Source organism: Hoplias malabaricus, chromosome 15, assembly GCF_029633855.1.
Source record: "Hoplias malabaricus isolate fHopMal1 chromosome 15, fHopMal1.hap1, whole genome shotgun sequence".
Lineage (NCBI taxonomy): Eukaryota > Metazoa > Chordata > Actinopteri > Characiformes > Erythrinidae > Hoplias > Hoplias malabaricus.
In genome coordinates, this window is record NC_089814.1 from 29,229,028 (window position 1) to 29,254,174 (window position 25,147).

The 25,147-nt window shown below is 38.9% G+C and overlaps 1 protein-coding gene across 1 annotated transcript in view; it reads left to right on the forward strand.

The window, feature by feature from the left end:
• Nucleotides 1-25,147, forward strand: part of fstl4 (follistatin-like 4) — a 285,490-nt gene that overhangs the window by 179,810 nt on the left and 80,533 nt on the right. The window contains exons 5-6 of the mRNA XM_066646169.1: nucleotides 14,565-14,755; nucleotides 15,291-15,411. Of these exons, the coding sequence (XP_066502266.1) occupies nucleotides 14,565-14,755; nucleotides 15,291-15,411 (312 nt within the window). The remainder of the gene's footprint in view (nucleotides 1-14,564; nucleotides 14,756-15,290; nucleotides 15,412-25,147) is intronic.

Below are 25,147 nucleotides of genomic sequence, written 5' to 3' on the forward strand. Positions count from 1 at the left end.
GGAAAAGACGCCTTGTTGGTACGACAGGGTCACAGATCATTTTCTTAAAAAGGAAAGGAGGGTAAATAAACAGACACATTTTATGATGTAGGTCGAAATTGAGCTTCCCCTCCTTGAAAGACCAGCATCCGCCATTGATATATACAGGATAAGTTTTCTTAGTATAAAATACTTTCACTTACGTTTTTTACGTTTTAAAATCTCTTACGTTTTTGCTTAAAAAAATGTAATATGTGATGTGTGGAACATATAACGATCAGCTGTATCATTATGACTACTTCGTTTCTACACACTGTGCATTTCCTCAGTTCCACTGGCCATACAGGGGTACTTTGTACTTCTACAGTTACAGATTGTAGCCCACCTTTTGCTCTGCATGCTTTTGGTCACAAACACCACCAGGCCACCACAGAGCAAGTATAATTAGGGTGATGTGTTATTGTTAGTGTTGCTGTGACACTGGTGTGGTTCTTTTTGGGTTAGTGTGAGTTGTGCTGGCAAGAGTGGATTAGATTGTTTAATGAATTATTAAGTGATGACCAAACTACGTTAATCTTAGTAATTTCATACTGTTAAGTAGAGGAGTCATTTAATATGAGGTGTCATCCTTTGGTTTTAGCAGTAGAGCTTTAATACTGCTGTTAATTTAACACTGATAAGCCAATATGTGCTACCCATATCAGTTAAAGTGACATTAGCCTTGAGTGACAGTTTTATTACACAGACTTAATTTAGAAACACTGTTCATCACTTCCATTTCCAGTCATGTACCTAACCTTTTCGATTCAGAACATCAAGGAAATTGTGCATATATTACACCATGTGCATGTATTCTGCTTCCAATTTTACATTAAAGCAACACTGAGTAGTATTGCTACATTAAAATAACAGCTTCAAAATAATTGGTAATCACCACAGTGTTATAATAGGGAGAATAGAGCTTCTGTCATCGCTACTCCAATTTCAGCACTGCAGAAACTGCACTATGTTTCTTTTAGAAAAGGGCAGGAAACTAACCCCTGTTTTCCACTCCCTCTTGATTTCCAAACAGTGCTGTAAAAGTGAATAACACTCTGCAAATATAGAGGGAGCACATGAGCAAAAATACCAAACATACTTAAATATGTGTGTTTTTTTTTAGACTGGACCATTGGTGGTTGCATTTAATGGCATCAGAACAGCAGGTAACCTCTATTGTCACCTCAATCATAGTTAAAAAACAAAAACAAAAAACGGAAAAAGCTATTTTCTTGCTGAGAGACCACCACAGGCCTTCACTTCTCATCACAGAGTAACTATTCCTGTTACATAATAATGTTTTGTGCAACTTCATCATGCTGGAACAGGAAAAAAAATCTACTTACAGTACATTTAATTCAAAACCATTTCTCTCTTTGCCTTCTGCATTAGGCGAGCTGTGTGCAAGGTCATGCCTCTCACTGTAGAGGACTTATGATGGGCAGCTTCTTATGGAGAAATAAGCAGCCAGTGCTAAAGCAGCTCACCAAGCAATTTAACGCCCTCTCCTCCCCTGAGACCACAAGCCCCCTGGTTTGAGATCAGCTTCTTGAAGCCCACAGATTACTGTATTGTACAGTAGCCTCAAGGTGTGGGGGAGAAAATTGATGCTTAGAATGTAATCAAGGCAGGGCTTGTAGTCTTAATCTGTTTACTTTGCAACGGCTTGGCGATTGTTTTCCAATGAACTATGGGGTCAGGATATATATAGTGTGTGTGTGTGTGTGTGTGTGTGTGTGTGGGCGTTTAAAAGTCTATGCATTATCTTAAAGGGGATTTATATGTAGCCTTGATTGGGGTTATTCCTCAGTAGGTGACATTGATAAGGCACAATTTGGCAGTGGTTCCTGGTAATGACAGTTGAGGTGACAGTAATTACACATAGTGTGCAAATAAATAGAACTGTTAATGTAATGAAGGAACTTGAATTTAGTAGAGTTTAGTTTGTGAAACCAATGTTTATATAATACTAAAAATGAGTGTCATATTAAACCACAATGTATGAATGGGGATAAAACTATATTATACTGTTTAGGAGACAGCACATTGATGCAACAGGTAGATTCGCTTTCATGCAACTGCAGGGTTCTTGGGTTTTGGGTTCGAGCCCTTTCTTGGGTCACTGTCTATGAGGAGTGTCATATGTTTTCCCAGTATCTGCCTGGGTTTCCTCCCCCTTTGTAGTTCTACAATTATAAAGTGTAGTCCATCTGTTGTTGTGCATACTTTGTTTGCCCACTTTTTACTGCAATCTTCAATGGTCAGGACCCTCAGAGGACCACCACAAAGCAGGTTTGATTTTCAAGGTGGATCATTCTCTGCTCTGCAGTTATTGATGTGGTGGCAGTGTGTTAGTGTGGGTTGTGCTGGTACAAGTGGATTAGACACAACAAGGCTTCTGGAATTTTTTTTAACCCCACAGTGTTACTGCTAGACTGAGAATAGTCCACCAATCCAAAATTTCCAGCCAACAGCATCCTGTGGGCAGTGTCCAGTGACCACTAAAAAGTACTAGAGGATAACCAACACAAACTGTACAGCAAGTGATGGGCTACTGCTTCTGACTACATTTACAAGGTGGGTCAACAAGGTAGGTGTGTCTACTAGAGTGGACAATGTTTAAAATCTCCAGCAGCACTGCTGTGTCTGATCCATTCACAAAAGGCACAATACACATTAACACATCCTCACCACATCAGTGTCACTGCAGTGCTGAGGATGATTCAACACCCAAATCATAGCTTCTCTGTGGTGGTCCTGTGAGGTTCCTGACCATTGAAGACCAGAATGAAAGCAGGCAAGGAAAAGTATGCAGAGCAAAGTTTGTAATTGTAGAACAACAGAGTCCTCCTGTAGGGTCAATGGAGCTGAGAGAATGGACAATGAGTGTTGAAACAAGGAGGTGGCCATGATGTTATGATTGATCAGCAAACAAATGAATGTCCAGGTGATCAGCAGACAAACAAGCTTGATAGGTGAGGTATGTTAGGTTAGCTCTCAATTTTTTTCTGACTATATGGATCACAGTTTACTGGACTTGGAAATTGTATTCCATGGACATAATTTGTAAATTCATAGTGTGCAAACAAGAGCAAGATTAACATAATATGAAAGAAAATATGAACTTACGTTTCCTGGGGCTTCAGCATTTTACAGCATATGTAATATTAAATTCTGTTTCTTCTGTCTTCAATCAAAACATGTCCAATACACACTATTCTGGCTATATGTTGTATTTCCCACAGGCTTTAAAGTTGTGAGAACTCTTTAATGGTGGTGTCATGTGCCCGAGGTGCCTGAATGTCCACATCACATTCATTCCCTGAATTTTGAATTTATATTTCAGCACTGTCCTCTTTTCTACAGTGATGAGAGAAAGCTCCATATTCAATATCCGTTTTGCATGGTACGTACACAGCGGAATACAACACTGAATCAACGCGTAAACTGAGGTGCAGCAAGATATTACATGATAATAAAATCTTGCAAATCTTTTGCAAAAAGGTTTTGCAACATTGTCAGTTGGGTTTATCTCAATAACCAGTCAACAAAGACTGGTGTATAAAATTGGCTTTTACAGTTTTGCACTGAGACACAGAGCTTCTCAACATAAATAAAGAAGAGAACAGTGTTTCCCCACAATGATAGGACGTTTTACTGATTTTGTCACAAAGCAGCTTCACAGGATTCCAGTAAAGACAACCTTGAGAGGAAACAAGGCTCACAAGGGGGGAACATATTCTACAAATTACTGACACCCTATGCATCACATAGGTCTGCGTTTACGCTCATGTGTACTGATATATTCATAATATATATAATGTAAGCAATGATGTTGACATTATTATTATTATTATTATTATTATAAATACCTAGAAGAGGCATTTTCACTTACTGACTGACTGACTGACTTCTAATCAAGAAAAGCGCATGCATAAGTAGGAACTGTAGGTTTAGCCATATTTCACATTTCAGTTTGTGAGCTAAATTTGGAACTTTTCAGTGCGTTTCCACAAACATAAACTAGTTTGCGAACCAGAAAAATTAGTTCCCAGCTGGAAACAAAGAACAGTAGGTCCTTCAGTGAGAACCATGGCTAAATAATAGGAAATAAGACAGGAACAGGCATTGCTGGTGCTGTGTTTGGCACCATGTGAGTTGTCCACAGCCTCAGCTTGCGTTGGTTAGTTCACAAACTCAGTAGGATGGCTCAGAACATTTACACATGTATTAAACCTTACAGAGAGATAAAATAAACAAGAAAAACACTGATGTTGATGTATGATATATTATGAATAAAACGTTGTACTCCTTTTTTCATTTCTGTATATACTAGTCCTGCCCTCTATATATTTTTCTGGACAACAAAATCACATAATAAAAACCACATGTAAACAAAGTCATTGATATGACGCACCAAAGCTTTTCCAGACCTTCAAATGACAAGGGTATGTATTTTAGGCTTTCCTGTTTTTGAAATGCCAGAAACACCTCTGTGACAATGGCTATATGGCTAATGGTGGTCGGCAAAACTAGCCTTGCCTAGTTTCTCTTTGCTTTTGTTATAATCAATATTATTATTATTATTAATAGTAGTAGTAGTTAGAAGTCCAAAAAAAAATATCCATGTAGAGTGGGCAGCAAGTTCAAAGCAAGTGGCAGTAGCTGGAGCATTGGAAGCTGGTCTGAAGCAGGTAGCAAGAAAACTTGACAGTCTGTCATCCCTCAGTGTCCAGCTGAACAGGTTCATGCTACAATGCGATATTGGCACTGGTGTACTGATCTTGTAGTGGTTTTAAGGCTGCAGCACACCAGTACAAATATCTCACTTTATAGCACACCATCTCGTGTATTATTGCTTAATTAGCTAATGGTCTAAGGTGCGCTCTGGCTCCCCATAAACAGCTAAGTGTTACTGCTTGCACCCCTAAAAGAGTATCTAATTTCAAGTGTTGAATGATATCTCCTATAACCAGAACACTTTTAAAGGCTTTAGCCTTTTACCTTTGCTTTCCAGCTATGTCACCGAGACCTCACCCATTCACCCTCCCTGTGAGGACTCGAACACCTGAGTCAAGGGGGTACTGACTCTCCCTAAGGCACCCGGAATTGCTAGCAGTGAATCTCGCCATTTATCCCTTAATAAACCTCAGATGCACACTTCTAGCTAGTCCACATTATCCACCAGAGAGCTTACTAGCTTGCTCTAAGCACAAACACAACCACATATCTAGTCAGTATACTAGAGGTGGAAAAGGGGATTAAACTAAACATGCCACACACTGAGCAGGCAAAAAAAAACAAAACGGTTGATTTAGGAACTTTCCTTTGTTGTAGTGCCTCTGTAACAAATAATCCCATGAAGGTAATCTGTAGAAGAAATGTGTGGACAGTTAATATGTGGTACAAACAGAAACAACAATCACAAATAACAAACAGAAATAAGTCACACAATAAGTAAAATGATTTTAAATTTTAAACACAATACATGTATTTTTTACTGCAACACATAATTATTTTTACTTTCTCTGTTTGTGTGCTGTAAAGGAAAGGACAGATAGGGCAGAACAAGGCTACAGTTCTTATTAGCAGGTCATGTAGAGCAGCTGATTCTGGGGCCAGCTACGCTAGCTGATATGAGATAGGTTGGGAAAATGTATGTTGACATATCTTTGAAGAGAGAGAACATCATGGAGAAAATTACTAGAAAAATGTCCTCATTAGTTTATCTGAAGAGGCAGCCTCTGTTAAGGAAGACAACCAACTTCCTTTTCTCTTGGCTGTTTTTGAATAATAAAAGATGTTTTCAAATGTATTCCTTTGCATGCTATGAATTCTTTGTGTTACTGTTTTTTAGCTGCTTTCCACTAGTGGTATTATCTAATCCATTAAATCTGTAGTATTTTCAACTAAAATTCTGCTTTTTCCTTCCCTGCAGTTAGCCAGATATTTTTTCATTAACTCTAATGGACACTCCAATATTAGAAGTCTGAATGCATATCCCTGGAACATTCATCTGGCAATGATTGAGCACATATGGCTTATTGAGGGTTGAGGATTGCTTATCAGTCTTGGAGATCCTAAGGGTAGTTAAAGCCTGCAATTCTGCCAGAGGCTCTGTGATGATTGGCTTACAGTTTCATGGTTCTTGCAATTGTGCTCACACATCCAGGTGTATGGCGACCTCCTAATAGATGAGATATACCTTACACATCCATGACACTGTTTATATGGCACAGTTTGTGTAATAAGTGATAAGTGAAAGCACTGTGTCATTGCTTTTCCAGCATGTAGGCTTCACTCATTATTGTTTCAGAGAATATCAGTTTTTTTTTGTTTTTTAATTATCTTGTCTGTCAGAGAATTATGTTACCCATCATATGTTTTTTTTTTAAAGAAGCACTTTATTAGACAATGCAAAATGGAAATTTAGTTTCTTATTTATTGTTTTCTGTTAGCATTTATTGTTTGTATTGGCTGTCCTGTCCCTTTGAGGACTCAGGGGGCAAAAAAGATTGAAGCAGATTTAATAGAGCATCTAATCCCCATGCTGTGAGCTGGGTCGCATTGAAGCTGCCAGTGTTTACCTGAGCATCACCCCTATTCTCATGTGTGCTTTCCTTCATCCTCTTTCCCCTATACAGCATCTTTTTTCATACTCAGGATGTACATGTGGTTAACAGTAAGATTTGTGTTTCCTCATGTTAGGAAGCAAAGCCGGTTGGCTTTTGATTCTGTGAATTTTTAATGGACATTAGAACACCTGAACAGGCATGATGGACATAATGTAAACTTAGACTGAGTTAGTAAAGTAGCATCACTTGAGCCACATTCACAAGAAAAAACTGTCATTGTTTCATTTAAAGCAGCAATAGGTAATATTTTTGTCTTAAAACTACTGCTTCAAAATCATTGTGATGCTTCACTGACCTGTAATATGGAGAAATCTGGGGATCATCACTTAAGAAACTGAACTATGTAACTTTTATAGGTGGTTAGGAAACCCCCTCCCTCTTAATTTCAGGACAGTAATCCTGAATAATTTATTATACAGACAGACAGACAGATAGATACATACATACAGGCATAGACGAGCAAAGTAAAGTAACATAATTCAAGAGGTATGAATTACGTAAAGGATACATGAATAAAATGGCTACAATAAAACGAACTGCAATAAAACATTATAATAACAATGTATAATAATAATATGCATTGTTATTATAGAATATAAAAATAACAATTAGAATGACACCTGTCATTTTAGTGTTGGAGGGTTCAGGGCTAAATTGGACCAGCCTGGTGGCCAATTTTCATTAATTGCACATTGCACCAGTAAGAGCAGAGTGTGAAGGTTCAGTTAGCAGAGGGTAAGAGCACAGGTTTGCCCAAATATTGCAATGCACACAACATTATGTGACATACCAGATTTCAAAAGAGGACAAATTGTTGGTGCATGTCTTGCTGGAGCATCTGTGACCAAGACAAGTCTTTGTGATGTATCAAGAGCCACAGGTAATGTCAGCATACCACCAAGAAGGACAAAACACATCCAACAGGATTAACTGTGGACGCAAGAGGAAGCTGTCTGAAAGGGCTGTTCGGGTGCTGACCCGGATTGTATCCAAAAAACATAAAACCACGGCTTCCCAAATTACGGCAGAATTAAATGTGCACCTCAACTCTCCTGTTTCCACCAGAACTGTTCGTAGGGAGCTCCACAGGGTCAATATACATGGCCGGGCTACTATAGCCAAACCTTTGCCAATGCCAAATGTTGGTTTCAATGGTGCAAGGAGCGCAAATCTTGGGCTGTGGACAATGTGAAACATGTATTGTTCTCTGAGTCCACCTTTACTGTTTTCCCCACATCCGGGAGAGTTACGGTGTGGAGAAGCCCCAAAGAAGCGTACCACCCAGACTGTTGCATGCCCAGAGTGACGCATGGGGGTGGATCAGTGATGGTTTGGGCTGCCATATCATGGCATTCCCTTGGCGCAATACTTGTGCTAGATGGGCTCGTCACTGCGTCACTGCCAAGGACTACCGAACCATTCTGGAGGATCATGTGCATCCATTGGTTCAAACATTGTGTCTTGAAGGCGGTGCCCTGTATCAGGACGACAATGCACCAATACACACAGCAAGACTGGTGAAAGATTGGTTTGATGAACATGAAAGTGAAGTTGAACATCTTGTGGCCTGCACAGTCACCAGATCTGAATATTATTGAGCCACTTTGGGGGGTTTTGGAAGAGCAAGTCAGGAAACATTTTCCTCTACCAGCATCATGTAGTGACCTGGCCACTAGCCTGCAAGAAGAATGGTTTAAAATCCCTCTGACCACTGTACAGGACTTATATGTCATTCCCAAGATATGTCATAGGTATGTAACAAATGGCACCCTTACAAACTCCAGCTTTATTCATGAAAGAATAAAGTTACGTTAAAACCAAGCACAACATTGTTTTTCTTGTGAAATTCCCAATAAGTTTGATGTGTCACATTACCCTCTTCCCATTGAAAAGGCAAAAGTTGGATCCAAAATGGCCAATTTCAAAATGGTCACCACCCATCTTGAAAAGATTTCCCCCTCCCATATACTCATATGCCACACCAGGAAGGTAATATTACCAACCATTCCCATTTTATTAAGGTTTATCCATATAAATGGCCCACCCTGTATATAAGGATATGTAATATCCTCTTATATTTTCACTTGACTTCTGCATCTAGTACTCAGTATCCTCAGTATGTCTGATGTATATTTTAGTATTGATTCATGGTATTAGTAATAAATAAATCTCCAGACCCTGCCAGGCATGCACAGCATTAAGCATAATGAGATCATGTAAGGAAAACAGGTGACGGTTTCTCAGGTTTAAACTGCTCTTCCACACTTTAACAGTATATCAAGAACTCCTGCCAGCATTTAATAAAAAAGCTGAGCATCCCCTCATGACAGCCTGCAATTCTCTGCATGGGGTTTCCCATCACACCCAGTGGAATCTGGTTGTTTGATTTAATATCCAACCTTTTCTGTCACTTGTGTGATTCTCCTAAGATTACATAAGTGAAAAACAGCAAAAATAAAATAAATAAATAATAAAACTTGTAAGTGTTCTGGTGACAAGAGAGATTTCAAGCAGTTGGGGAGTGAGAAACAAACAACAGATATGTGAGTACAAATAGAGAGTCCTCAGTGGAAACTGTTTGTGGAGATTTGACTGCAGGGCTTTTGAGTGGGAAAAAATAATAAATAAATAAAAACTAGTCTACACTCACATCCACGCCTGAGAGAACCTGACCCAACTTCTGTTGATTTCTTCACTGTGAACAATTTCAGAGCCAACAGGGCAGCAACAAGAGAGGGATGAAAGATTTTAGTTTTTTTTTTTCTCAGAGCCGAAATGAATCCAACCTGGGCTATTGGAAAACAGCATCAATCAGCTGGTGAAAAATCGAGCACTTGGGCATTATATGACACAAATTACTCTAGTAGGTGGAGAGGGAGCTGTAGTGCTTTACCTCACAACGCAGTTCTGCCCCAAACACTCCACCGAAATGAACACTGACATGGGTTAAAGGGCTTAGAACATTGAACATCTACAGGAGCAGTTTTCCTTGGCAAGGTTGGTGTATTCAAACTGTGAATGGTATATTTCTAAGTTGACCAGATTCATGAAAATAAATGTTAGTCATATTAATTATATTAATCATGGCAACGATTTCTGGGCACTACCTGTTTCAAAGCTGGACTGAATGGAGCAGAACATCAAATGCTACTCTCTACTGGAACATATTTCCTCTGAACAGATGTTGATGGATAAGTGTAGAATTAAAAATGGCACTGAAAACACTTACCAATTAATCTGTGACTGAGGGCAGTGGCTTGTCTAGAGCAGTTATATTAAGATGGGATGGGGTGCATAGTGGGGCACAAAACCTGCCCAGGAGTTAGGTAATATATTTTTAAGGTCAAATTAGTAAAGCAAAATCTTTGTAGCTTTTAAGGAAAAGAAGATCCAATTATGAAAATGCTTTTGGAATTCATAGTAAATAGTATTTCTGATTAACTTCTAACTTTAAACAGTACAGTTCTGTGCAAACGTTTTAGGCACTTGAAAAAAGTGATGTTTAAAAAGTTATTTATCTGAGCAGTAAGAGTTTATTTGCTCAAAAAACTCTAGTATTAGAATAAACACAAACAAAAGTATAATATACAGTAAGTAGTGGTATTCTGTAGGAGAAAGTGTTGGTTTAATCACTTTCAAATCTCTCCTTGTAACTAATATTATTTGATATAGTCATCTCATTGGAGGCTCAATAAATACACATTATATAAATACAAGGAAAATATCTGTAAACAAATTTTGTTCTTCATGCTAATGCCGGCTTTACACCAAAAGATGTTTAAATCGATTTCACTATCACAGACCAATTTCTAAATTTGAAATAAAATCATTTTAGTCCTACTCGAGTCACAGTGGGCTCCAGTCATCTCGATCATTTGGTGTGAGGTGATCAGAATAACTGTTTTAACTCAGTCTTTTTCTCGTCTTGACGTTCTGATAAAATCAACCGTGTTTAAAATTATCACAAATTTTCAGTTTTTGCTCATGCAAATAGTGATGTGGATGTTGTAAATAACCAATAAACCTTACAAAGTACTGTATTTAATGCACAGAAACCGCTTATTTTGGACTTAATTATGTTTATGTGAGGCTGATTATTCTGCCTACCAACGTGCATGTCGTGCTCAGCAACCTTGCATGTCCAAATAGAATGCAGCCCTATTCCTGATGCAGGGTGCTCTTGACCAAGCAGCTATATTTGACAAGTTGGCAATGAGAATGTGGATGTAGCAGTCACTAATAAAACTCACAGTGAAGCAGCGGTCATTTATAAGTGGCAGTGTGTTGGTTGAAGTGGTTCCATCCATCGCTCGGGGCGCAGAGATCTAAACCTTAAACTGTCAAAAAAAAAAGGTGCTGTACAGGTATGTTATTGTCACAAAAGCTACAAACAGTGTAAATGTTAAATGTACACCAGTGGCCTTAAATTTTAACTTGTTAAACTTATTGTTAATGTTATGACAAAAGTGGCACAATGGTACTGAAAATAGTGTCACTCAATAAAGCTCCAGTACCAACCTTTGTTCACAGTCTGTGAGACATTTGGTGTGTTCTCCATGTCTGTTTGGGTTTCCTCTGGGCACTCTAGTTTCTTTTCGTAGTCCAAAGTCACATGTTGGTAGGGGGATTGACTAAGCAAAAGTGTCGAAAAGTGAGTTTGTGAGTGACAGGCTGAGAGTGTGGGGCCCTGTGATAGACTAGTGCCCTCTCTATGGTGTGTACTTGCATTGAGCTCAATGATTCTGTGTAAGCTCCTGACACACTGTGACCCTGACCAGAATGAAGTGGTTATAGAAGGTGAATGTAAAGTACAAATTTAATAAAACAGTTTGCAATACGAGCAGAAAACTGACAAATGTGGACAGTTACATTTTCCCTCAAAGTGCACTATATTTTTAAACAGAACATTTAGAAAAGTTGCTATCTTCATGAATGTTGCTAAATGTTCTACATGAACCAAAAGGTAGCTATTATTGCATCACACCGTAGGTCATCATGTCAATTTGGTAACAAGTGTAAAATACCTGTGCATGTTTTATTGTGCTTCTGTGTGTGTGCTCTTATAAGAGGTTCAAATAAAAAGGTTATGATGCCTTCCAGGGAAAAAAGGAGATAATTGAGAACTTGGATTAATGGCATGTCAAAACAACTTGTGCCGTATCACCATTGACCTTTCCTGTAACACACTGAGTTGATAAATGCACTTCATTACCGGATCTGAAAAGTGTAAAATGGAATTCTTTCCTGTTTTGCTGCCAGACTCATCAATGATTGATCAGTGAGGGGAAAATAAATAAATAAATAAATCAACCAACTGATGTGTTGAGATGACCCCAATGCCAGTGTCATGTTAACAGAGGACAGATGCATGGAAATTGTATGTAAGTAAATCAGAGAAGTCAATGAGTAAAATTTTCATTTGAAAAGTTCCATATTTTAGTTATAATGATTCAAATTTTGGCAAAAACTTTTTAGACATATGCTCATCCAAAACTTCTCCCAAAGCCAATGGTATTAATAGATAGTTTGTCCTTCCTTTGCAGGAGTAACAGCTTACAAAGCTTACTTCACACATTTAGTTTTAAAATATTAATATTTACAAAGCCAATAGGTCTGTTTGTCTGTGATGTCATGTTTCAAGTTTACTACACTTACTATGCACTCAAGAAATAAAATGGGCTATATACATGGGTTGCACACCCGTGATTTATTTCTGAAATGTGCACCATACTTGGGCGGCATGGTGGCGCAGTAGGTAGTCTCACACTCACACAGCTTGTGGGTTTTAGTCCTGCTCTGGGTGACTGACTGTGAGACGTTTGGTGTGTTCTTCCTGTGTCCACATAGTTTTTCACTGATTGCTCCAATTCAAACATTGGTAGGTGGATTGGCTACTCAAAAGTGTCAATAGATGTGATTGTGTCGCCTTGCGCCTAGTGAATCCGGATAAGCTCTGAACCCACCGTGACCCTGTACTGGATAAGCAGATACAGACAATGAATGAATGGATGAATGAATGAATGGGCACTGTACTGGGTACAGATTGTCTGTACCCAGTGTCAGAGTGCAGTACCAAAGTAAACAGATGTGAAAGATAGATATCTATATCTCATACACTGCTCATCTTCCTATGCTAGATAGAGTCTCACAAAACACAGAATCACAAAAGCTTAATCACTCTTTGTGTCAGGTGTGGATCTCACAGTGTTTCATAATGAGAAGAAAAAGACAATTAAACTGTTACGCCATCGTCATCAGAGGGTCTAATGGCAAACAGTTATCATGTTAGTCTCCAATGCCTTTCTCTGCTCTTGTGACACAATCAGAGTGAGTTATTCATACACAAATATCATACAAGCTTCACTAATAGAGTTATGAAATACCTAAAGTTTGGAAGAAAGACCATGCCCAGAATCCTCCTCTTCATCATTACACACCAAGTAAAATCCTTTCCCCTCACCACCTCGTGATGAAAATCACACCCAACCACCAACCCAACTGTGCCTTTTTGATCAATAATTGTTCTTTGTTCAAGTGGGGGTGGAGGTTGTCCAGCTTCAGTCTTTACTAGGTATAGTCCTTCTGAGTTACCCTTTCGTGTCCTACCTTCTTCAGGTATGTTCTGCACTCTGCAAAATGGTTTTATTTCATTCATATTTTGTTCTGTCTGAATCTTTTCACACTGTTTTGTTATCTGCAATGGATACAGTGTTATCAATCACTACCTAATCAGCTGTTTTAACTATACAATATTTCTGTTTCAGTAAGAATTTAATGTTGTTTATTTTATGATACTTGCAATTGTTCAATGTGTTACACTCAGAAAATGGCACTGCACAATAATTGTCATATTGCCTGGGCACTGTATATGGCATGACATACTACTGCTATTCACAAAACCTACTGTTTGTGCACTACTGCAAAATGTTGCTTATAAGAATAAATAGTATTCACAAGTGCCAGTGAGGCTAGGCTTTTAAAGAGCATTTAAGCAAGCAGTTGCCTCATAATGTGGTTATTTTTCTAAAATTTACCTCAAGTCACACATCATTATCTCATTGTTATTATCAATGTTCTCCTGAGAAGCAATCGAAATAGATGTCGATTATGAAGATGATGGGAATTGATGTATGCCAAACTGCAAGCTGTCAGCTTGAGGTTCTGCAGGCCAGAATCTGAATGCATGGTTGTCCTTTTTGTATTCATCTGCTGTGGTTATGATTCCAGTTTGGGCTTCTCAGCGGGGAGAGTGTGGCGCCTCTGAACAATAGGGGGACATCTCTTAATGACTTATTCATGTGTGTGAAGCTTTTAATATTTCCTTGTGCTCATCACTTCAGTGGGGGACTGGCAAACACTCCCATCGCCTGTCATCACAGTCTCCACCCCAGTGTTGCCTACAAAAAGTGCTTTTCCTCTCTGCTGTTGGATGCTGAAGCAAGCTTCTCAGCGGGTGGCCCTTGTTGGCATAATTTTATTGCGCATAAGGGATAAACAGCCACCCGCCGCACTTGATTAATCACGGTACTCTCCCCTTCTCCGCATGAACCGCCGATACAGGTGTTGCTGGGCTGCACGGGATTAAATGAAAAACTGTTTGAAACCCTATTGCTAATCCTCCAACTCTTTAAAAAAAGATAGAAGAGGAAGTGCCCAAATGAGTGTTTACCTTTTGTCTTTTTCACGCAAATCACAAGACTACACTGAATTAATTGGGACCCCCACTGTGCCGAGTGCATGTCCGCAAAATGCAAATTGTCAGCCTATTCCACTTTCATGAAAGCTAAACAGCTAGCTCATGGAGACAGCTTCAGCTTCACCACCCCCAGCCACTTGCAGCTTACTGCTTCTGGACAAGGCCCAGTTACATGAACACTAATTACCTTCATCTGCTGTGTTTTGCGTTCACAGCCGATACCTGTACCATGGCTGAGTACAACAAGCTGAAGAGCATGCTGTTGGATATGCAGGACAGAATGTCAACGAAGGTCGAGGACACGCTGGCAAATGCAATGGAGCAAAGGAGGGCCCTGGTGGACACCATGTTTAAATATCTGGACGTGAATCATGATGGACACCTAGGCAGTGAAGAGCTATCAGAGGTAACATTTTAAATTATTTTTATTCGCTTTGGAACTTTGTTGTTGTAGATTTTGTTGTTGTTATTAACCCAAGAATGAATTCCAATTGTTCCATTTTTTTCTGATGTTTTTGTAATGAGGTACATGTGAGGCAGCATCATTTCTGAAACATGAAAAAAGGCAGAAGAATATAAAAAACTCACTTCAAAGGGAATACTTCAAATTCTCTTTAATTTTAATAAAAAGAATCTTTCTCAAATCTCTTGCTGTGCTTGCCTTAATATAAACTTGCTGTTTCTCTTCATTTTGCCTGCTCCTTGCTGCCAATTGCATAGTGCACTGAACTCAGACCAAAAGTGATGTAATTGACTTTGCCTCAGTGCTCTCAATGATAGATTGCATTTCATGATTAATGGCTTTTATTCATTAATTAGCAGACACCAACAGTAGGTATATTCTGTAGTCTCTCTAGGAAAGCTAAATAACTATTTAAGGGTGGATTTCAGCTAGGCTTTTTTTTATCTCTAATTGAATTTGGCTCCATACTCTTTTCTAGCTCTCCATGAAGGAACATTTGGAGGACAACTTATTAGAGTGCACCATGCAAGACCTGCTGCGCTATGATGACTACAACAACGATGGCATCCTCACACTGCAAGAGTTCTATACAGCTTTCCGTGAGTTACACTGACTCCATCATTTAACGATATTATACCCAGGCTGGATCGGACCAAATTATCAACATTCACAACAGCAAGAGTTGTCAAGTTCTTTATAGTAGTAGGGTATAAACTGAGAGATGCAGAAGGATACAATAAGTGTAAGAGATACAAATTGCCTCTCTGTGAATAAATTATTTAATGAGTGAGTGAATGAATGGTTTAAAAGAGGATAATTCAATTGTGCATCACAATCTCAGTAGTGGCTCTAGGATTTATTTCATTGGATATTCGCAAGCAAAATCTGACCCTTTTTCTCATCTTGTTTTTATTTTCCACTTGCTTTAACAAAATCTGCACCCATTACAGTAAACGTTTTTACTTTACAGATTTGCAGAACTCCTTTGTCATTTTATCCTACTTTAAATCAGCTAATTTCATTAATTAGCTTCCCTGCTTGCTAACTAGCTTAACTTGGTTGCCAGGTATCAAGGGGATTTGCATTTTTCTAACATACATAAATGTTAATTTATTACACAGAATTATATGCACTAATTTAATGTGTATTTAATATGGAATTAATTAAACATTTATATTTTTCTCTGGTGAGACTAAAAATATTCTGTAGAGACTCACAATAATGCTAATAATATTAGCTTCCTAACTATTATAACTAAGTTATAATCTAAACATAGCCTAATCTACACCTCAGCAGTGATTTCTAAATTTCCAAATATGTTCAAGATTTTGCTGTCTGTATTTTTACCCCATCCCAATTCTTTCCAAAAATTCTAAGGCCTTTCTTGAAGTATTTCATGACATTATTGGGGGCAAAGTGTTGAGAGATGCATTGGGACACACTTGTATTGCTTCAGCGCTGTAGGTCAATCATCCACTGTGGTGTTTTACTAGAGTTGCGAACAGAAATGTGTTGAAAGTTGTTAGAATAACTTATCATTATCACTTCATGTGTGGAGAGGTTTCTGTGACCCATGTGCCTTTCATTTTCAGCTCTATATTTGACAAAAATGAAAATCATCTCGTGTCCCTAAAAAAAACACGAATACATGGACACATCTGACCGTTACTGTTATTCCGATTAGTAAATTACATCATAAAAAACATGCAAAATCTCCCAATTGTTAAAGCCAGAAAACCAGAGTGAGGGGTCACAAGGCTGTGAATTAGTTATCACTGAGCCCTCATATATACAAATGTATGTAGGTACATAATTATCTGGTTCCCAGCAATGCCCTGTTACTTTCTCAAGTATAGATTACTTCTGGTTGATAAATTGTAGCTTTTAAAAACATTAAAAAAGTTCTTATATCTTGTTGGCTTCTGTAATGTTGACTTTTCTGGTGTAAATGAGTTGATTTAATGTCATTTCAACCCAGTGCTTCAGTTTTGTATGAAATGAAAATAACAGGCTTTCCATGATCGTGATGATATAGAGTATCTGTTTATGTCTGTTTATGTAATAAAGTTTAATGACATAGTTACATTTGTCAGCGAATTACACCTCAATATCATACAAAGTGTCCTCTTATTTGGAAGCCAGAATATGGTCACCATAATTCTAACATTTGTTCAAAACAGATGTTTTTTGTTAATCTACTGTTGCTTTCAGCCTCACCATTCACATTCACTTGGCTAAAGTTGGGTGACAGCTATAAGAGCTCAAAAAGCAGGAAAACTGCACAGGACTTTTACACAGCAATTACTGCTGTAGGTTGGCTCTGGCCAGATTATCCTCGATCAGACTATGCAGCAATCCTAGAGAATTTCAGTGCAGTTAGGCATCATTATCTGTCTGAACAGCTTGCTCTATTTGTGTGAGCACCTGGTTATTTGGACTAATAACATCTAATCATGGCTCCTATGATGATATTTGAGTGGTTCTGGCTGGAAACCATGTGCTGTATGGCAAACCAAGGTTGTGTCTCCTTTGGTCCCCAACCATATAAAGCAAATACCATTCTTCATTTTTAACAGGGATCTCAAATATTATATGCCACACAAGTACTTTGAACAGACTGCTAGCATCAAATTACACACCCATTGAGCAAAGGGATAAATCAAGCTATTAATGTTAACATGTGACTCTTATTTTCAAGATTTAGCTAGTGGGGCAAAAAACACAGGGCCATTTAACATCACCAGTCGTTAACCATGGTAATGGGTGTGTTTGTGGAGGTTGCTAGTTGCCATTATAGGCTTTTTTTGTTTGTTTCAAGTGCCAGATGTGTAATAGCATCACCCGTAATGCTTCCACATTCTCATTGTTTAACCAGAAAGTGAAGGACTGGACAGGGACCGATAAAAATGATGATGGTCAGGTTCTGCTCAAGGTTAAGTGTTGTGATACAAGAGGGGAAAAAGCTTGAACAGGGGGTTTTGAAGGATGTCGTGGAACAGTGGTGAGTAAATCATCTCCCGAGAGTGGTTCGTTGGCAAAAGTGGAAGGACCCAGGTGTTAGACACATGGGAAATGTCCCAAAGGAGAGTGCATTCTGTAGGTCATTTAAGCTCAATAGACACATTTAAAATCTGGAGCAGAGGAAGTAGTATGTATTTCTCAGCAGAGGAGAATGATAAAACTGTCAAGTATCAGTGCTTTTCCATGGATCATTATTTAGTGGAGGGGCTACTATAGCGCAGATCCTTCTTTCACAGATCCATTTCCTTTCAGCTTTTCTTTTTTCATTTCAGCTGTAAGTGTTCTGTGATGAAATGCTATTGCGTGAACGTTCAGCAACATTATTTCAATTTTGTCACCATTCCACATTGTACCCTACGATCACCATAACAAAAAGTGATAGGCATGCCATCATCAGTGTAGACGAATGCAATTATGGCAGTTAAAATTCTCTCTGCCTCCACATGTCAAAATATAGTGATATGCATATCTAATGTGGTGTCACAGAATTCACAGACAGGAAAATGTCTGAATATCGCTGGGAAAACATCGATAGAATTACTGTAAATGTTTTAGTGCTAAGAGATTCAAGGTTGTAATGCTTAAAATCCTCTTCTCCATTTCACTTGGGACCTCCCTGCACATTTACAGTTGGATCTGACTTTCAGGGTGAAAAAGAAGGGAAAAAATAAAAAAATGTTAAAAATGGCAGCAATATCCTAGTACCTTGTAATTGCATGTATGGTCAGGTCTCCAGCTTTTCTAAGGGCATGTTTGTTCTTATCATAGGGCCCTTCTCGAATCACCATCCAGGACACACACTGACTTATCAGCAGTGCCAAGGAAGTGGTGGGGCAGCCCTTTGAGGAATGAAGAGCCTATTACAGATATAGTACAGATAGAGTAGTCTTCCAAATATATGGGTCCTTGTTTCATTGTGGGGGATACAGAGTAGGCCAGGGAGAGTTAGTAAGGTGCAGAGAAAACACAGAGAGACAGATTGAGAGAATTCAATTGGTTGTATGCCTGGGGCTTCACTCATCCTGACTCTGTTTGTCATGGCTCTTGTTGATGGCAGGGATAGATGGTGATCTGCACAAGCAGCCACAGTCAGCAGGTCTGCCTAATTAATCAAGAGCCTGAGACAGAATGCCAGAGTAGCAAGAGGTGTCAGGGGTCTGGAGGAGGGAAAGAGTGAGTGAGAGTAACCGAGTGAATGAATGACTGAAATAGAGAATTGTCAGTGTGAAGGCTGAACAATTGGGCATCTCAAAGCCAGTGACTGGTCCAGGACATTTTGGACAAATGATAAAAACAAACAGAAATATTTATAAAGGTTTATATTGTGAATCATAAAAAGCTGCTTTTTTGGTCAACTTTGAGTGATGAAATCAGTGTCACCTTACAGATATTATTTGCGACTGACATAAACACAAAGTAGGGCTTCAACTTACAAATATTTTGGCTGTCATAATATATATGACCAGGGAAGCTAGTTGTAATTCTGGCTAGAATGTCTTCTTTTTGCAACTTGTTTGTCATTAAAAAGCACATCATCTGCATTCTGAAGATACATCATCTTTTTTGTGCCCAGGATGTTTAAAATAGTCTGTCACAAAACATATACATTTTTATTTTATTCATTTTTTTCTTTGCTAAAACAAGTAAATGAAATTTTTGAATATTGCTGTACATTAAATTAGCAGCAGCATTTAAATTCAGACTAAATTAATATAAAGCTTGTAGGCAAAGCTACATTTAGTACTATAAAATGTGATAACTATGGCAAACATGTTTTCATTTACATTATATAATGTACAACAATATGTGTTTTCCGCACTCACTAGGGGAAGTGAGTGCACACACGTGGCATAGCGGGAAGTCATCCCCAGTGCTCAGTAAGGAATTGGGATTTATATGGCACTCCAGCCATAGATGTTGAGGGAGGAGACGGCACTGTTCCTTCACTACACATGACCCCAATTTTCCTTCAAGTTGTGGGGATCAAACCAGCCCCAATTCTACTTCTCAAACCATCGGGCCATGGCTGCTCATGCAGTCCATGTAGCTCAGCAAAGTTTACTAGCATACATTCAGATATTTATATGGGCTACAGTGCTGCATAGGATTATTATTCGTTCAGAAAGTCATAATAAAAAAATGCTACTGAACATTAAAAGGATGTCTTGCCAAATAAAAATGAAAATGGCTACATCTGCAGTGATAGGAGAGATGAGTTGTCAGATGTCTGCAGGTTCAAATGCTAGGACTAGGATACACCTAAATGCATATACACAGTTTACATATCTGTAAGTGTCACGTATCACTCACAGAGAGTGAGAGTCAGTTGGAGATTTTTTAAACAATACGTAAAGTGAGATCAAAACTCAAATATCAGTACAGAGAGATAAACAGGTTCAAAAGACAAAAACGAGTATCTGACAAGAAGAAAAGCAGAAGAAGTCAGAAAATCAAAATTGCAGCCTGTTTAAAAAACAGGTGTTTCAGAATGGCAGAAATCACTCAAACTATGCTCTGCAACTATGCAGAAAAAACAGACAGCTTAAAGCAACACTCTGTAATATTTCTACCTTAAAATTACAGCTTCAAAATCACTGTTATCCTCCACTGACCTATAATAGGGAGATTAGAGCCTCTGTCATTGCTACTCTGGGCTCAGCACTGCAGAAATTGCACTATATAGCATTTGGAGAAGGGTAGGAAACCACCCCTTTCCTTCCCCTCCCTACCAATTTCAGTACAGTGCTGTAAAAGTTAGCTGCACAAGGGAAAGCCTCAGGATCAGAAAAAAACATCTTGCCTAGTCTTCCTAAATGTTATGCACAAGTGTCCTATGTCATTATGAAAGTTTATACTTCACTGGCGTCTGCATCACTCTGCAGTTATGCCACCAAACCACTAGGGCTGAATTTCCAACATCTTCTTCAATTCTATGTAGCAAACATTGTGGTGGTATAGTGGTATTTGTTTATGAATCTTTAAAATTCACTATTTAGGGAGTACAGTGTGGAGAAGTTAATATTTCTGGACTTTTTGATTTGAGCAACGTCAATCACATTGGTCAATTTGAGCAACTTGAACCACCTCATTGTGGTCAGCAGTGTGTTAAACATGAGTCTTGTTACAAATTATAATAGGACATTAGAGCCACAATACGTCATGGTACTTTTACTTTAAATACATTTGAAGGTAAATACTTATGTACTTTTACTCATATGGAGATCTACAATGAGGACTTCTACTTTTACTGGAATAATATTTTACCTTGAGTATCTGTACTTTTACTTAAGTACATTGTTTGTGTACTTTGTCCACTACTGCCTACGGCATAGATTCGACGCAGAAGTGTAAATTGTGCTTTAGCCTCAGTGTATTTCTTTTTTTTTCTGTGGGGGATTTCCCAATGGTTATATGACACAAGGCATACTATTAGAGTAAGAGAACACAGATGAATGATAATACAAAAAGGATGAAGCTGATGATTCTGAGGGATAAATTGCTACATATCCAAATACTGCATAACATGACATAAAAATAGCTTACATTTAGTGTTAAATGTCCCAGTTTCTCATCAACAGATGACAACAAAAAATCATCCAAGCGCATCTACCAAATTGCCATGCATGGAATTTGTGGAATTCTATAATAGCTGAAAATTACATTCTGATGGAGAGAATGGTCTTTGGAATTGAGTACAAAACAGCAAAAATTGAATATTACCTAGAGATAGCCTGAATAGTCGGGGTGAAGGGAGGGGGTAAATCGTATGAAAGAGAGAGATGTGTGCAATTGGCTGCTAAAGTGGTCCTGCTGAGCAGAAGGCTGCTGAGGAGAGCAGAGGGCTTGAAGAAGGCAGAAACTGTAAACTGGCCACAGTTCTGAAGGTCAGCATGTTTTGGCGCACTGCGATCTCTTTCCCTGCGTGATGGATCTTCTTCTCATGCCCAGGGTAGTAGAGGTCCATACTTATCACAGCATGATCATGAGAGCCCTCCAGAGTGCAAATGAGTACATTAGTTATGGCAGAGTCCATTAAACTCAGCAGAAGACAATGACCTTGCCTGTTGCTCACTCTCATTAGGTGAATTCTCTTTTGTTATCCAGAGAAAAATGGTTCTTTTCATTCATTCATTGTCTGTAACCGCTTATCCAGTTCAGGGTCGCAGTGGGTCCGGAGCCTACCCGGAATCTTTGGGTGCAAGGTGGAAACACACCCTGGAGGGGGCACCAGTCCTTCATAGGATGACACACACTCATTCACTCACTTACACCTATGGACAATTTGAGTCACCAATCCACCTATCAACGTTGTTTTTTGGAACGTAGGAGGAAACCGAAACACCCGGAAGAAACCCAAGCAGACACAGTGATAACACACCATACTCCTCACAAACAGTCACCTGGATAAGGGCTCGAACCCACAACCCCAGGTCCCTGGAGCTGTGTGACAGCGACAGTACCTGCTGCACCACCATGCTGCCCAACAGAAACTGAGGAATCATCTAAATTTTGCAATTTTTAACCCAAGACAAGAAGTAACAATAGTGAAAGTTGTTTAAAGGAAAACTATAGACATGTACGCATCTTCCTCTTAAGGCTATTCCTCTTTGTAGCCCCCACTTGAAAGACTCAGTTCTCTGTGACAAATTGCCGGCATCTGTGGTTTGTGCATGGTTAATTACGACACGTCAAAGGGTTGCTTAAAGCTTTTAAAGGTTTCCTTCTTCATCATGGCTAGACAAGAGACATGTTCCCGTTCTTTCAAGTCGCCACCTGTCCCCATCCTGTGTCTGCTGTGGCCTGTGCGGACAAACAGCTGTCATGCGGAATAAAGCTTGTTATTCCTTTGGTTCTGCATGCTGGCGTGTTGGGAAATGTTGTCATAGCAACAGAGGGAGCCAGTGTAATCTTTGTATAATCTCCACACAATGCAGCAGACTGGCTCTTCCCCCATAGAGGATGAGAGGAGAGTACCGTGATGTGTGCCTGAGAACATTTGTATACATTTCTGAATGCCCACTTTTACAAGGATGATCTAGCTTGGAAACATACCCCATGGCTACCGCTTTTTAGACAACGACAACAGCCTTGATGATACATAGGCCCAGTTTTTCATGGTTGTTTCTGGCTTTTCCAATATAACAATATGGCTAGGAAATTCACTAATAGCAAATCTTTGTGAACCAATGAGCACATTATGTTTTGTTAAACTTAACGTTTCTAAAATGTTTCTAAAATGGAATTATATAGTTTTCAAACTGCCTGTATAATACGAGAGTTGGATTAAAAATTCAACACAAACATTAACTGAGGATGTGTTTTGCTGTTTATATAGTACTGTCTCTTGCCATTTTAATATGATACATTTTGAACAGTTTTTTTTTATAAATTGTGCAATAAAATTAGCCTAAAATGCTATATTTCATGTACTTCCCTTTAGACAATAACTGAATCTCACCTAGAAAATTAACAAACCATTAATTAAAACCATGAAAGTGTCCCATATTGGGTGGAAATTGGTGAGTTTTTTTTTTTATTCATTTATTTTTTGTCTGTGATCCTGTTCAGGGTCATGGTGGGGTCAAGAGCCTGCCCAAATTCATTCACACTGACAGCTATGGACCCTTTTGAATAGGTAATCCATGTACCAACCCGTGAGAACACACCAAATTTCTCACAGGAATAATCCACGGTGGGTTTTTATTCCACAACCCCAGGACCCTGGCTTTGTGTGACGGAGACATCATACCACCATACAGCCCCCAGTGTTTTGTATGCTGAGTGAAATTTATAACTTGTAGCCTCAAAAAAAGCCACGGCGCACCCATTTTTTATATGTGCACATTTCTGACTTGAGACATTTTACACTGTTACATTGTCTTTATTTACCCAGTAAGAAATTCCAATATATTATTTATCACGAATCATGAATGAAAGAATTTTGATTTTCTATGACCTCTATTCTGCATTTTCGTAGAAAAGCAGACTCTGCCAAAAGCTTTGTGTGCACCCAGTTCCACACCCTTGGTACTTATCCACGCCCTAAAGCTGCTGCATCAAACCTGGGGCTTCCTCTACATGCTGAGCCTTGGTCAGAGACTCCCGGCTGTTACCATCACAGCATGTGGGCTTCTTTTATCTTGGGCTTCCAGCTCGAGGCCCACAAGTAGGAAATAATTCATTACCATGCCTCCATCAGCTCACTCTTTTTGTGGGCCCCAGCGCCTCTTCTAACTTCAAACAGGCGCACAAGAAGAGCTGAGGGTTGGGTTCATCTCTTGGATCGAGCACTCCAAAGACCAGCAAGGCATTGATCTGCTTGAGGCACCCCAGCATTGTGCTTATCATTTAGAGGGAGTAGGTGTGTGGACAGATGAGTAGGAGGATGATGGTTTCAGCATTTTGCACCTTGAAAGTGCCCATTTCCACTGTCTGAGAGACAGCGGTGTACTTTGAAAAGGGACATAGTAGTAAAGGCTTGAGCTCACAAAGATTTGTAGTGCGTGGTTTACACTACAGGCAAACTACTTTTCTCACAGATGTGTTGACATTAATCTTCTTGTAAGCACTATTACGGGCATAATGATCATCTTTGCATTGCTTTTGCATTGTCCCGAGGCTAACATTACACTAAAAGTTTGCTGAATGTAAATCTTGCTGTATGTGGTGGTGTTTAAGCTGAAATGACAGTATCAATGCACCCATCTAGAAATCTACAAATCTACAAGTACTCATGCTAAGCTGCTGGTTCCCTTTTGACAGCAGACCATTCATTACTTCAGTATTATTTTCCCTTTTATGAGCTGGTTAAATCCATGTCTTTACATAAGTGTATAGGAAAATAAGGGAATGCTCAGACTTATGGTTCATAAGGGAATGCTCAGACTTATGGTTCAGTTCCCCTGGTAAAAACCGAAAAAGAAAATGAAACATAGTTACATTTTAGTCCTGGTTTGGATCAAGTTCACACTGACACATTTCAAATCGAACCAAAGCAGTAAAAAAGTGACATATTAAGCTTGGGTTACCTTTATTATTATTATTACCTTTAATAATCAATAAATTAAAAATTTATCAGCCCAGGAGACAGTGGCAAAGAAAAACTCCCTCAAAGCTTTAGAAATGAATTTTGGAAGGAACCAAGATTCAGAAACCCATCTTCCTTCAACTTTGGTCAAACAAATAATTATTAATAAAGATTTAGTGGAGTCTGTATAGGTAATGGAGGTCTTTAGTTAATAAATATCCAGGACCTGCTGCATGGTGATGACAGGGGCCACAGACATAGCAGATACTGGGAATAGAGGGCATAAA